Source organism: Struthio camelus, chromosome 5, assembly GCF_040807025.1.
Source record: "Struthio camelus isolate bStrCam1 chromosome 5, bStrCam1.hap1, whole genome shotgun sequence".
Classification (NCBI taxonomy): domain Eukaryota; kingdom Metazoa; phylum Chordata; class Aves; order Struthioniformes; family Struthionidae; genus Struthio; species Struthio camelus.
In genome coordinates this window covers 59,126,397-59,140,353 of record NC_090946.1, presented here as the reverse complement: position 1 = coordinate 59,140,353, position 13,957 = coordinate 59,126,397, and the positions used below count along the sequence as shown (strand labels likewise).

The 13,957-nt window shown below is 45.2% G+C and overlaps 1 protein-coding gene across 1 annotated transcript; it reads left to right on the top strand.

The window, feature by feature from the left end:
- Window positions 1–1,464: 1,464 nt before the first annotated feature.
- NOXRED1 (NADP dependent oxidoreductase domain containing 1) lies at window positions 1,465–10,257 on the top strand. Its single transcript, XM_009675645.2, has 7 exons — window positions 1,465–1,558; window positions 1,894–2,176; window positions 3,395–3,567; window positions 4,656–4,836; window positions 6,199–6,353; window positions 7,184–7,406; window positions 8,070–10,257. The coding sequence occupies exons 1-7, from the start codon at window positions 1,465–1,467 to the stop codon at window positions 8,218–8,220; spliced, it is 1,260 nt and encodes a 419-aa protein (XP_009673940.2). The 3' UTR covers window positions 8,221–10,257.
- The last annotated feature ends 3,700 nt before the right edge of the window (window positions 10,258–13,957 follow it).

The window sequence follows — 13,957 nt, the reverse complement described above, 5'->3', positions numbered from 1 at the left end:
CTTGTTTATTTCCATCTCACACCGAGTACTTTGTCACTGGGAGCACTGATCCTGAGCAATTCATCACACCTCCCACAAAGTGAGTAGGTAGGGCGTTTTCTCCTGTCCTGAAAAGCCCAACGCGTGTGACCGTGAAGTGGCTTTGCCTGCAGCAGTACCTTATTTCACTCCTTCAGTGCCATCAGCACAGATGAGTATAGTTGAATGTTGGAGGAGTGTTTGCTGCCCTAGGGGTGGTCGCATGGAGCTGAAGGTGTGAAAGTGTTGTACTTTCATGGGGGCAGGGCTGAGTTCCAGGATCCCTGCTGTACTGTGTATGAAGTACAATCGCGATTTGTTAGGGTGAGGTTTGCTGCCAGGCTTAAGCCACGTGCTCCATTCTGGGGCATTGCTCAGTTGTTGGAATGGAGTCACTAGTTGGAGTTTGAACACGAGCAGCAGAAGCTGAACGTTCATGGACAAATCTAATGGAGGCCTAAAATCTTCATGTCTGTATCTGAAAAGGGGGGTCTTCAAGCCAGCAGAAAAGTCAGAGGTTTCTGGAGTTAATTTGATCCTCCTGTATGACTGAGTGAGGGAATGGTCTGCTCTGGGGGATGTTGCGTGAGTTCTGGAAGGAATGGAGCTCCTGGTTCCCACTGGGTAAAGCTGAGATTCTGCTGAGGCACCTGGTAACCAGGTGCTCGCCGTGGCAGCGGCACTGTTTGGGCTGCGCTGGCTGAGTGTCTGCAGGGGAGCCTGGAGTCTGGGGACCAAGTGCCTGGGGCTTGCTGCCTTCACGGGCAGGGCCAGCTCCTGCTGCAACATTACTGCTGGGGCACACGAGCGGGGACAGAAGCTGAGCAGACGGAAACTCTCAGGGGCCTTGTTCAGGCTGCCCTTGTTCCTCACATTGACTGTGGTGCCACAGGCACTGGTGGGCTGCAGGTGAGGAACAGCTGCAGGACAGGACTCCAACCACTTGGAGTGGATATTCGAATCTACTGGGCTCTTGGTCCCTGACTCAAGTTTGGCTAAGGTGTTTCAGCTCTTTTGGTGCCTCTTGCCCCATGGGAGCCACGCCTGAGTCGGGTGAGCTGCAGAAACCGGGAAAGGGCCTGTTTTGCTTTATTCTCTCTCCATCTCCAGTGCAGGTTTGTGATACACTCAGCAATGCCCTAGTCTCAGTCAGAGGACAGAAGCAATTCAGATAGTTCAGCAGCGCCCTGCTCTGGTCAGGAGCACTGTACATTTGCCTCATGTCAGGCTAAACTGCACTAAGCTTCCTCTTTGCTGAAACGGGCAGGGCTGGGAGAACCTACCAAGAGTGCTACCAAGAGAGCACTCTTGCGAGCTGAAACACCCGTTCCCCGGCACAGGAGGGAATCTGGTGTCGCTGGGCACTTAGAGCTTTGTGGGCTGGTCGTGACCAGTGTCTTCTTGCGATGACTGCCTTGTACCCCTGTAAGCGTCCCTGTGACTCACATGAAGCAATACCGTGGGCACCAGACAGGGTTCTTGCATCTGGACGCTGCTGAGCTGGCTGTGCCAAGGGATAGGGACTTCACAGCAAATGGGGGTAGAGAGGAGGAGTTGATGGATTGCTCAGCTGGGGAAGCACAGTACTACTGTAGTATGCAGATGTGAACTGAAAAAACGAATCACTCATTCACGGTTTGATTTTCTCATTACCTTAGTCTGGGATCAGCTTGAATGAAGTCTGGTCAAGTGCTGTGCCAGCAGCTTGCAGATGGCTGTTTTAAAGTCTCTTTGGGGCTCATGTAATAGGGAGCTGTAACCTCAGAGAAAAAGCAGATTCAAATATCCACTGATGTGTCTTGTGAGTGGCTGTGCTGCATGGGGGGAGCTGTGGCTTTTCTAGGCTTCTTCTCTGCAAGCAAAAACCTTGAGAAGAGCTGGGTCCTGTGTTTTGCCTCCACTTATTCTCTGGCAGGTGCTGGGCTGGACTGCAATACTATGTGGGTGGAGTCCATGTCCCTCTTCTAAATCCTCATTCTGGAAGCTTGTCCTTCTGGGCCAAGATGTGGGATACCGCAGAGATTTTCAAGTCTTCTCAGTCCGAGGAAGAAGCAGAAGGTGAGGAGGCCTTGATGAATCTGGCAAGGCGCTACAAGGGGCTGACAGTGAATGCATGTGCCCATGCCATCTTCTTCTGCAAACTTCTTCATGCCTTCAGGTAATGTGGAAGTGAGCTCCTCACTGTTGGTAAAAGGTGCTGGCTGGGTGACAGAAGCATGTCAGGGAAACAGACTTTGAGGAAGAAACCTAGACGCATTGAGCTCTTTCCAAAGATACTGCATCTTTATTGAGCTAAAACATGATACAGAAACATCACTGAACATTCTGGTGTAGGTCTAGATAGCATTAACATGTCACTGGGAGAAGTGGGTAAAGTAGCTGGTCTCTGTAGGGAGCTTCTTGTGCAGTTCACACCAGGTCTATATGAAGCAAGCGTTTTATAGGTATGCCAGCTACAGTTTGTTAGCTTTTTATCTAGTTCTTCCCAGGTAACATCTTACTGTTTACATCCACACTAGCTGCTAAACCACTGTATTTGTATAAACTCTCAGTCAGTGTTAAGCATCTGAGGATTTTCCCTTCAGTTAGTTTTCCCCTGAGAAAAACAGGGAATGGAAATTTGTCTTTTAACACCAAATGGGGGTTTTGTCCCAGAAAGCTAGCAGTGCCCAACACTTGTTGCTTGTTCCTGCAGTTAGCCTGTATGATTTATAAAGAGTCAGTTGTCCCATGTTAACATGTGGGACATCACTTTTCAGCAGCAGTCTTTCCTGTCACTAGTCTGTGCTCTTCATGTTGACTTGTTCCCTGGGCTTGGTCATTGCATGGGTTGATGTGTGTCAGCCAAGTATCAGCTCTTAGTTGCCGGTCTGCTTTACAGCGACACACCAGTGCGAGGGGACATCCCAACAGCTTGTTTGGTCCTTAAGCATCTTTTTAGCCCCTTTCCCCTGAAAGGGTAATAGTGGCTTTACCCTAGCTGGACAGACCTCCGTTCTGCCCTGGAGAGCCCTGGGGCTTTGCGGGTGTTTGATCGCAGGGGCATGCTGGGCCAGCAAAGCAGCCAGTTAGCCCCAGCACTTGAGTGCTGTGTTGAGTGCTGTGGACACCCTGCTCTCAAGGGTCTCGCCCCAAGCTCTGCTGATGCTGCGTGTGCTATGCTGCAGCCATCAGGCAGATGTGGGGCCTGCAAATTACTGTCTGCCTGAGTCATATTCACAGAAGTGCCCAAGAGGTAAAATCTTCAGGCGCCGGCATCACCCACTCCCCCGTGAGTGACAGGGAAGTGTTATCTGGCAAGGGACTTCTCCTGGAAGGGTAGGACAGCATGTAGCTTGGGGCTCCTGCTGGGCTGATGCCAGTTCCTCTGCATCAGGCCGAGCAAGACCGAAAAGGGCTTGCCGACTTCCTTGGTGGACAACTGCGGCCTGAAGGTTGGGATTATTGGCGGGGGCCACCTTGGGAAGCAGCTGGCTCAAGTGCTGCTGACGCTGAGCTGGGCTCCATGCTGCAGTATCCGCATTTCTACTAGGCGCCCGGAAAGCCTGGGTAAGTGCTCCTGAGTCTGGGTTTGGAAGCGGGACTACGCTTGTGTGGACTTTAACTGGATTTTCTTATAGCGCTTCAGGCAGAACTCACTAGAGAATGCTCTCCTGCCAAAAATATTGAAGGCATTGAAACTCCAAATTTTTATGGGGAAGCAGGGGATGCCATTGTGGAAAAAATTTTTATTCAGTTGGAAACCCACTGTCCGCTAAGTGCTAATTCAGTTGAGCAGATTTTCTGTCACCAGTCCCCATTGAGCTTGGTGGAGACATTGACTCTGTACCTTTGAAAGCCTGTTAGTTTCAGCCCCTCTTAGTTTAGCCCTGCAACTTTTGCTGCTCTTTTCAAAATTCTCCTTGTCATTTGCTACACGTGCCAAGAATTTGGTGAGTGATTGAGATTCCAGCTTATTAAATATTCACCCAACAGAGGAAACATCTCTCCAAATCTGCAGCAATGCTGAAACTGAGAAGTTCCTCTCCTTGTTTCGTTGCTGTAGGGTCAGTTGTACAAGACAAGCTTCTTGCTGTGCTCTGAAATGCTCTGAAGGCCCAGAGAGGAGCGGGGATTAGACTGCAGCATTACAGCAACTGTTTGCATACAAACTGTCAACTGCTCTGTAAACTATTATATAAAACAAGATGAGTGGGGAGAACTCTCCTCCAGGGAGATGCATAGAACAATAAAATCCTCTTTCTAATCATCTCAGAGTAGAGAGTAAGCACGGGTTATTAAATGGCTTTTTATAGATCTTGAAAACTAGCCAGATCCCAAGACTTGGCTGTTTTGGCTAAGGCTTTAAATCAGTGTTCACGATCTGGGGCCAGATGGCTGAATTCAATGCACGTTTATTCCTGGCAGAGATGCTTGCTTGGTTTGTCACCAAGGTGCCACTTGCCATGTAGAAATGGGTAGCTGCTGAAGTCTCTCATTGCCGCCTTGGGAGGGCAGTTCCAGCTGGGGAGAGGTTGTTTGCATTTCATCTGCGTGTAGCAGAGAGCAGGTACCACGCTGCCTGTGCCTGGCGGTGATGGCTGCTCGCCTGCCCTGAGTCTATGGCTCTGAGCCCCGTTTGCTTTGCTTTATCTCAGCAGACCTGCAGGAGCAGGGGGTTGGGTGCCTTTATGACAATGCTCAGCTGGTGGCCTGGGCGGACGTGGTCTTCCTCTGCTGCCTCCCGTCACACATGCTGACCGTCTGCTCTGTTGTTCGTCCTGCAATCCGGAAACCCTGTGTTGTGTACAGCCTTGTCACTGCTGTCCCTCTCCGCAGGTAATATGGACCACACCACTGCAGAGCCTAGATGTGCTGCCCTTGTTTGGGATCTCATGGGGCAAGCACAGTGCAAGTGCTCTGGCCAAACTGGAGCTGCAGTGGGAGCAGTGCTCTTACAGCCTCTTGATTTTATTTGCAAAACATCATCAGAAATCTTGTCATGTTCAGCCACTCCCCCAAATCCCCGGTTGCTGGAGTTGTGGGAATACCTTGGAATTCCAGCTTTCTGTTTTTCTAAGGGAAGTTTGTGGCTTTGTGGCTATAAACTTGAAAACATGATCAGAAGGAGTCAAAAAAAAAGAGGAGTCAAGAGAGCGCCAGATCAAACACAATACTGGTATTGAAAACCCCCTCCTGCCAGGGCCTCAGATGATGATCTGCTGTAAGGCCCATTGCAACATACCTAGAAAAAAGGGAGTAAAGAAGCAGAATACAGTTTCTATGGCTGAAAAAAACAAACCAAATACTTACTGTTTCATTTCAAGCTGCTGCCATAACTCTGGAGAGGAGCCTGTCCTGAGGCGTTTGAATGCCCAGAGGGGTGTTGTTTATCCTCTGTGGTCAGTCCAGTCCTTGGCCTTCTGCTGAGGTAAATGATAAGAGGTCAAATGTGACACTGCTCTTCATGTTACGGGCTAGGTTAAATTCATAAAAAGTCTGCCCAGTACACAAATAATAGCTGCTGATCTCTTTATTATAATTTTAAGAACTTCCTGCTTTGTCCTCTTCCTCCCTGCCAGTTAAATCCAGTTTCTCCCCACTCACCTAACCCGGGCGATGCCTGTGCACGCTGAGGGAGCAGGCGCAAGGGACAATTTTTACCTTTTTTTTTTTTAACGGGCCACTAATTGTGCTACAAAGTGAACTGTCCTACTGTGGATATCTCTCCATTAGCAATGTTAAGACCCACAGACTAGCTTGAATACAAGGCACTGAAGAGCTGTCAAACAGGAAGAAACATTACGACCAGTTGTAGTAGCTATTAGAAAAGAGTAGTCATTAAAATCCTTAATAGGTCGAGTTCTAGCACTGTTGACTCAGCCTCTGCTGGTTGGTACAGTGGGATAATCCCTGTGGTTTACTCTGCCTTTTTCTCAGGTATGACCTTAAAAATCCATGATCTCACCTGCACTCTGCAGCCACAGCCAGCTCCTGGCACTTGCTCAGAGCGGAGGTTTGCTCAGGCCAGTGTTTATTCTCCTCTGTGCTGTGCTGCACACTCCAATAGCTGCTGCGTCCTGGCGGTGGTGGCGTCTCTGCTGTTGCTGTAGGGTCTGGAAAGCTCTCTGGGATAGAAGTGCTTGAGGGACATCCTCTTGCTTTTGGCACACACAGTTCTTTGGCTGGCTTTGCTTTCAGGTTGAAGCAACTCCTTTCCTACAGTGCCATCGTGAGGCCACAGTACCAGTGCTCTGGCAGGGAGCTCAAAAATGAGTGGGGCATGAAGGGGACAGTCACAGCTGCCCTGCAAGACCCTGCTGTTGTGCAGGCAACATGTCCCTGCAGTTCCCAAGGTAAAATCGCTCCCTTTTTTGTTCTGTCTGTCTGTCTCTTTTTTTTTTTTTAATTTTGATCATAGTTCTTCTGTGGAGTTGCACTTGGCTGTTCCACTGCCTGTAATACTCTGGGCTGGGTATGGACTGACAACAGTAGCTTTTGAACCGCCTGGTGCATAAATGAGTTCTGTACTAGAAGTGGATGGGCCCAATGACCCACTGTGTGTCTCCCTCACCAGTTTCTCTGATTAGTGTTCCCCTTGCCACTCTTTCATTCAGGACCGCTCTTCTCCATTAATGCACCATCCCATTTCTGAATAATTTTCCCTTGGTGAAACAATAGTAGCTCTGATGTTCAGAGGCTAAAACTATGAGATCTGCTTTCTGAGCAAGCGTCTTGTCCAAAATCTTTCTCTCATGCCTCAGGCAGAACTTCTATTTCTGTTTCATACCCTTCGTATTGCCAGCTTGGCAATTACCAGCTGCGACCTCTGTCCACCACAATTTCATTATGTGCTACTTAATTCCTGCATTGCTGAACGCTCTTAAAACAGCTGCAGTGCTCTTACTTCATGGTAGCCATTAGACCGAATCCTTACATGGCTTTACATGCAGCTTGTAAAGGGCTCCTGCTTACTTGAAGGGAATATGCTACAGAAAATATAAGCTATACTAGGCTTATTACTACTCATTTCAGCATGCCTCACCTAAAATGATCCTAAACCATAGTTTCCAGATAAACCGGATGTGATTGCTAATGCGATTCTTTACAGGAGCATGAGATTGAAACATCTTCTTACACCTGTATGCACATTGCTTATTGACATTTGATTTTGGATGCTGTGCAGGGAAAATCAGAGTCAACACCAAGTGGCTGGTGGCCATTTTCTACGCAGCCCTGAACTGCAGCGTGTGGCAGAGCCTGCCTCACCAGAAGGCACTGAAATTACTCAACGACCTGTGTTTTCCTGAACACTGCCCCATCTGTGCAGAGCAGAAAACTTCCTGCCCGCAGTTTGTTTGTGAGAGTTTTGTCAACAAAACATTTGCCTCTTCAATGACTCAAGAAGAGTAAGTAAAGGGTTGAAAGCTGAGGTACTGCTTGTCCAGGCTTTCTCTTTGCTCTCAAACTTGCCACATTCCACAGCAGAAGCATGGACTTGTCTTGTTGGGCTGGAAGGCACTGGACGGGTGTTGCTTTCATATACCTTCTGTGAAAAATTGCCCTAGACGTTACATTAGCAACAGAAGATTTGGACTTCCATCTCTGAGCTGTTTCATCCATAGTTCCTATTTGGCTACTTGTAAGGATTGTCTGAAGCCACTGGTCTGGCCTGGGGCTCCGTAGCATGGGATGCAGAAAAGAAATCCTATAGGAATATCTGGAGAGGACTGTTCTTGCAGGTAATGGATTTATGGTAGTTCATGGACTAGACTGTTTAGGATGTAAGGTTGAAGGTACACTAGCTGACAGAAAAGGCTCTTACTTGTGCCTGATAGTTTTTGAGCTGTTACACTCAGTTTTGCTCTGCATGGCAGTTCTAGCTTTGAATGCCTGGAACACTTTAGATTGCCTCTAACACTTTAGATTCAAATCTCTGAGCCTAATTGTCTCTCAAAGGCCTGAGAAAGAGAGGAGCAATCAGAGATAAAAGAAAACCATTATTTGTTAAATTATTAGCTGGTGCGGGCTGTCATTTCCCATAAATGATTCAGCTTGTTTTCTCTTCCCAGAACCTTCCCCTGGTTTGACCTGACAGCTGCACAACTGAGAGAGTCTCCCTTTAGCCAGCTGCTAGAAAACAGTGAGTCTGTGTGGAGCCATCTCGCTTTACTATACCAGGAATCCTTTGGAGACTGGTCTACAGAGCAACATAAACTATAAACGGAGCCCATGGCAGAATGCTTTGCTGAGATCCCATCCCAAAGGGACAATAACCCGGAGATACTGATAGCCCTTTTCCATCAGTTTCCTCTGCTAGTTTCATGCCGTTGTATGTGGTGAAAGAACACACTATGAGGACTTCATCTTGCAGAGGTAAAAATAATGCCAAACACCTAATAAATATTTATTTAACCATTGCTCCATCATAACATAAACCACTGATGGAGGTAGATGAAAGATTAGATAGTGGAATTACACAGTGTTTTCACTGTTCTGTTCCAAAACACCATTTTGCATCAATCTTCAGCCTTGCCGAGCATAAAAGCAGCAACCCTGTTACTAATGCAACAAGCACTGAGATCTCTGACTTTCACGTTTTGAGGCCTGAGCCATCTCTCTGTGCACGTGAAGCCTAGGCCTGGTTGTTAACAAATCGCTAAGGATCACTTTGCCAGTGAGCCAGGTTCTTGCTAAACAGCTGTGGAATAAGGTAATGACTTGTTGCCTCAGACTGGTCTGAGGAATGTGAGAATCAGCACTATTTGCTCCTGAACGCTTTAAAACGTCCAAGCCAATAACCTTATGTACATGGTTGCTTCTACAGGTTTCACACACTAGACTACCCAGCAAATCTGCTTGCCCCGGCTGCCTGAGTCTTGCTTTATTTCCGTCTCAAATTGCTTATGAAAAAGTCATGATGCAAAGTTGAATCATTACAAAGTCTTAGCCTATTACCTGACTCAACCCCACTGGGTTTCTGTTGCAGTTTGAACAGGAAATTGAACTACAGTTACGTTGTAGTGGCTACAGCTTTGCCCTAAATAACTAAACAGGATTGGGCCTAGTCATTTTTTTTTCCCATGGGGGATCTCAAGGAAGTCTTTGCTGCCACACAAAGTAGTGACGATTTACTCAGGAGCATTTTTCCTGTTGAGCCCGGCTTAAATGAACACTTATCCATACTTCCTTGCTGAGGATGGTACACACTTTGGATAGGTTATAAAATTAAAGTTGCACTACCACTACAGTCCATATATGTGATACTTCTTTCAAGGAAAGTGGAGTTAGCTGGGTCCAAATCCACCCAGGACAAATCATTTCTCTAATTCTCTAGTTCAGCTTACAGTATTCTCTTATACTTCCTGCCTTCATCTATCATGTGTTTCAGTACTGTTTACTACAATAAACTGCTGCCTGATCTTACCTCACAGCTAATCATTTCCGTTGAGAGGACATGGGTTCATTATTTATGTTGTAATTAAAACCTTTCAGAGCACTGTCAGCATCAGGCACCACAAATGTATACCATTGTATATGCCATTATGTTATTGTATATGCCATTTATCTTTCATCTGGGTTTAACATTAACCAGGTCTGCAAATGTGAAAGCGTGGGAGAATTCTGTTCACTTGAGCTGTAGGAAAATAATTGATATATCAAACACTGGTAATTAAAATATGTCTGTGATGGTCTTTTGGTCTTTTTAATCAACTGTGAAGCAGTAGAGAATGATAGACAGTGGTGCAATCATGCCTGATTTATAGCTTCTGCTCCACTAAATTCCTAGAAGCAAACTAAAGACGATGATTGCAGAAAAGAGCCAATATAGGGATGTGTTTGCTACCAACAAATGGCTAAGAGCAGCAATGGTCTTTTCTTTAACCTAGAGAAAGTGGAACTGTACCAGCTTGGACAAACTGCAAGGTAATAAGGGTATCTATAGCTGTCCCAGCTGGGCTTTTTACAGAGATGGAACTACACTGTAAGGCTCTAATCCTGACTCTGGATGCTCTGCGATACTGGGAGAGTATCTGCTTCTACCCCAGTCTGGACTTGCTCCAAAGGGGGAACTGGAGCATAGGGCTCCAGCCCTGCTTCTTGGATAAACTGCGAAAAAGTGAGGGCATCTGCTTTCTCTCCTGATTGGGACTTCCGCTCCAGGAAGAGACCCATGTTGTCTCTGTATGGGAGGGCAATGGATCTGCTGAAGAGAGGTTCCTCAATCCCCAGCAACTCTCGCACATGTCGTGAAATCTCCTGAAATATAAGACAAAATATCTGAAATTCTCATTGCACAAGGCAACAGCTAACACCATTCTTTCTGTGCCAGAGCAGCAGACAAAGGAACTGAATTTCTAAATTTCAAAATGTTTTCACAGTTGAAGTTCCAACTCAAGAGGGTTCTGAACTCCCAGGTCCTGTGTGAAACTGCAAAAGCAGAGCAGACAGCTCGTTCTCCAGATTTACTCTGGGTGATGGCATCACAGCTGCTCCCTTTAGTGGCACAAATAGCTTTGCTTTCCTGTTTGCACTTGCAGAACAAACTAGTTATGGGTGAACGAGCTGGATTCTGCCCTGACTAGTGCAAAAACATCACCACTGCTTGCTAAATTATATTGTCAAAACCAGATTCTATTGACAGAAGAGGTAGAAAGACTAATCAAACCAATAACCATATTGCTCATTAAGAAAGTTATGGGTGACTTGGTGTTTGAGCCAGCTGGACCCAGAACTCTCACTGAACAGAGCCTTGCCGTTATCTTTGAAGTCACTTTTGAGACTATAACCTCGTGAGTTGACTGAGACTTTGAAATATAGGTCACAAGGTTCCACTGGTCTTTCACAGCATTCGCTCAAAACCCTCCCCCAACCTCCGATTAGTACAGACCGGTACCCGACTTTGGGGTTGGGCTGGTACCTTGGGTGCTTTTGAGATCATTTAAAACAGCAGTACAGCAGAATTAAAACCAGTAGTAACTTTCTTTGTCCATGCCAAGAAGCTTCCACCAAATCCAATCAGTAAGGCTTCTCTAACAAAATGTTGATTTCCTTAAATTGCAAAATATTTCCATCTCACTGAACTGATGCTATCACATCAATTTCTATAGTAACTATTGGGTTTTGGCTGTTTACAGGCTTTTGTTGATATTTCTTTTTTTGAACTCAGTGTGCCCATACGCACAATACTATGGCCTTACCTTTGTACCTGCCCTAGTAGGCTCTTACTGAAAGAGCCAGGTGGCCACATTCTGCCCTGACTTTTGCAAACTTGGAGTCTATGAGAGCTGACTTTAGACCGTGTGGAGTTAGAAAAAGCAAGTACATAGTGGGTTAGGGCATGATCTTCAGGAACATCTAGTTTCCACTGAAGTCTATGAGATGTTCCCAATTCACTTACAAGCTTCTGGAAACCTTAGAGAGACAGTCTCATTTCCAGGTTTGCTGGAGTATGCCAGCTGTGGTTTATCCTAGCCCTGAGAAATTTCTCCTTTAGTCTCTACTGGAGGAAGGAGAGTTTTCCAGATGATTTCTCTAACCTGGAGCTTTGTGTTTCTCAGTCGTTAAACTACCGCCATATATTAATTGTATATATATTACCACCATATATAATCCCTATATTCCACTCTGAGGATGAAGCTTAAAAAGTGAGTAAGATGCTGGCAAACACAAATGACTGACTGTAAAGGTCAGCTGTACCTGCTTGCACTAAAAAGTGCTGCTTGTATTCTTGCTCTCTGAGAAACTAGGTATTGCAATTTGATGCCTTCTCCTCTGACCAAGAGGCAAATTCTTGACATTAATGAACATTTTTTTGTCGTATCTCTCATTTAAAAGGGTTAAAGATTGCTCAGCCAGGCAGAAACTTAGTGGTTAAATTGTTTTTTGGTGCTGTAGAATAGAAAAAAACAGCATTCATACTCTAGCTACTGGAGCATAAAGATATTATCTCTCGCTGGTTATTTGAACTTCTACCTTGTATCCTCTGGGGAAAGCCCCTGTAAATGATTATGTAAAACAAATGATTTTACCTCTGTAAAAGCAGTCCCTCTGTGGTTTCCATTACAGAGGTGAAGGAGAGCGACGAAATGTAAGTGAACTTGCTCCGATAAAGAATGGGATCGAAAACTCAGTTCTAGCAGAATCAAATTGCTTTCTCAAAATAATTTGGTAATTACCCCTTTTAGTCTTGGTGTGGAGGAACTCCCCCATTTTACAGGTGGGGGAAATGGCTGCAAATAGAAGTGTGAAAATTTTTTTTCTAAATTTCATATTTCAGTGAGCCATTTTATGCAAGAAGATTCCGAGATCCTAAGTCTCCCTATCATATGTATGAATACACAATCCACACATGTTCATTTGTGGAAATCAGGCTAATGACATCAAAATGGCTAATACTGAATTTAAACTCATAACAACGTAAGATAGATGTCAAGAATTTGGCCTAAAGAACTTTTCTAAGATCACAGAAATCCAATGGGAAAACTAGAATTCCGCCAAGTCCAAGCACTCTCTGTGGCTTTCTAGTCAATGAATTAGGTAAAAAAAACTACAGTGAGCAGCCCTGAAAAAAATAAACATCAGCTTTCCTTTAAAAACAGATGACTTTTCCCATCTATGAGCCAAAATAATCGTTTCTTTACTCTGTAAAGGGCTTTGCTGTTTTAGGAAACATCTGTAAGTATTTTGGACCTGTTTCATCAGTTTAACTTTCCATTACATTTTCCCTTTTGGGACTGCTTGCATGTTTTTGTGAAGCCAGCGTTAATTGCTCAGCCAGATACTGAAAAGGAGGAAGAAAAGATGGCCCTGCAACGACAGGAAAGAGATGGTACCTGGGTTTTATTTCCACCTAGGCTTGTCTTAGTTCTGCTACGTGATTTTGAGTTAGTGTTTTTCTCTTCACGCCTATTTTCTTAGAATTATGTGGACCTCACTGGGATGCTGACACTTATTACAGTCACTCTGTTGTTCCAATCTAAGCTCTTCTGGTCTGGGCTCAAACATCTTCTTTGGTGAGTCTCATTCCAGGTCTGTGCATACAGGCTAATCCATGTAGGCTCAGGAGGCTCTGATCATTAGGTATATGTGTACCTGCCTTGAGCTGAGGCGTCTATTAAAATCTAGTTCCTGTTGACCCCAAATGAGATCTCCTTCGCATCCTTCTGTATTAGCCGACTTTCTGCACCTCTGATAGGGCTTCCTACATCAATAATTTAAATCAATGTAAAGTAGTTTTGACGAGATTTCTTTTTGCATTTGGGGTTTTAAGACTTTTTTTATATGTAAGTATGCTTCTGCAGCGGTAAAGACCTATGTTACCCCTTGCTGGGACTCACGGTTCAGCCCTTTTGACTTTACAAAAGATCAGACTACTATTTGTCTGCCAAAGCGGAGAATGCATTTAACAGTAAGCATTAAGCATGACATTAGGGCAACCAAAATCACAGTCAACAGTAGATGAAAGGTGCCCTTGCTCAGATAGTGGAGCCATGCCTGCATGATTAAGGACTGTGAAACATCTCTCTTGGAACGGTTCAACTAAGTCTACGCCTCTGTATTTATGAATCTCTACTGCTTAACAGGGCATGTGTTAATTGTTAGATCACTCTTCCTCAACACTCATCTCCATTAAGTTTCTGCTTGTTTGCTGATTTTAAGGGTATGGGTAACTGTAACTCATAACAACCAAACAACAGATCCCAAGGAAGAGAAAGACAAATTATTATTATTCTCTCTATTTTGCACTCTGTAAAACATAGGCCACATCTGTGCTGCTTCCACAGTTTAGTCATGTATAAAGTCTCTTCTAAAAATAGAGGTCTCCTTTGGCTAAAAGCTGCTTAGGGTGAGGTTCAGAGCTATAATGAAAAGTAAACTAAAATTTAATAATCACAAAAGCTAGAAGTTTTAGTGGGTCCTTAACCACAGATGTTGATCCAAACCTCTCTGCACCCAT

Coding starts and splice junctions, on each gene's coding strand:
- NOXRED1 (XM_009675645.2), top strand. CDS start 1,465: ATGAAGCAATACCGTGGGCACCAGACAGGGTTCTTGCATCTGGACGCT. Junction 2,177..3,394: donor AAACTTCTTCATGCCTTCAG/GTAATGTGGAAG, acceptor CCTCTGCATCAG/GCCGAGCAAGACCGAAAAGG. Junction 6,354..7,183: donor ATGTCCCTGCAGTTCCCAAG/GTAAAATCGCTC, acceptor GATGCTGTGCAG/GGAAAATCAGAGTCAACACC.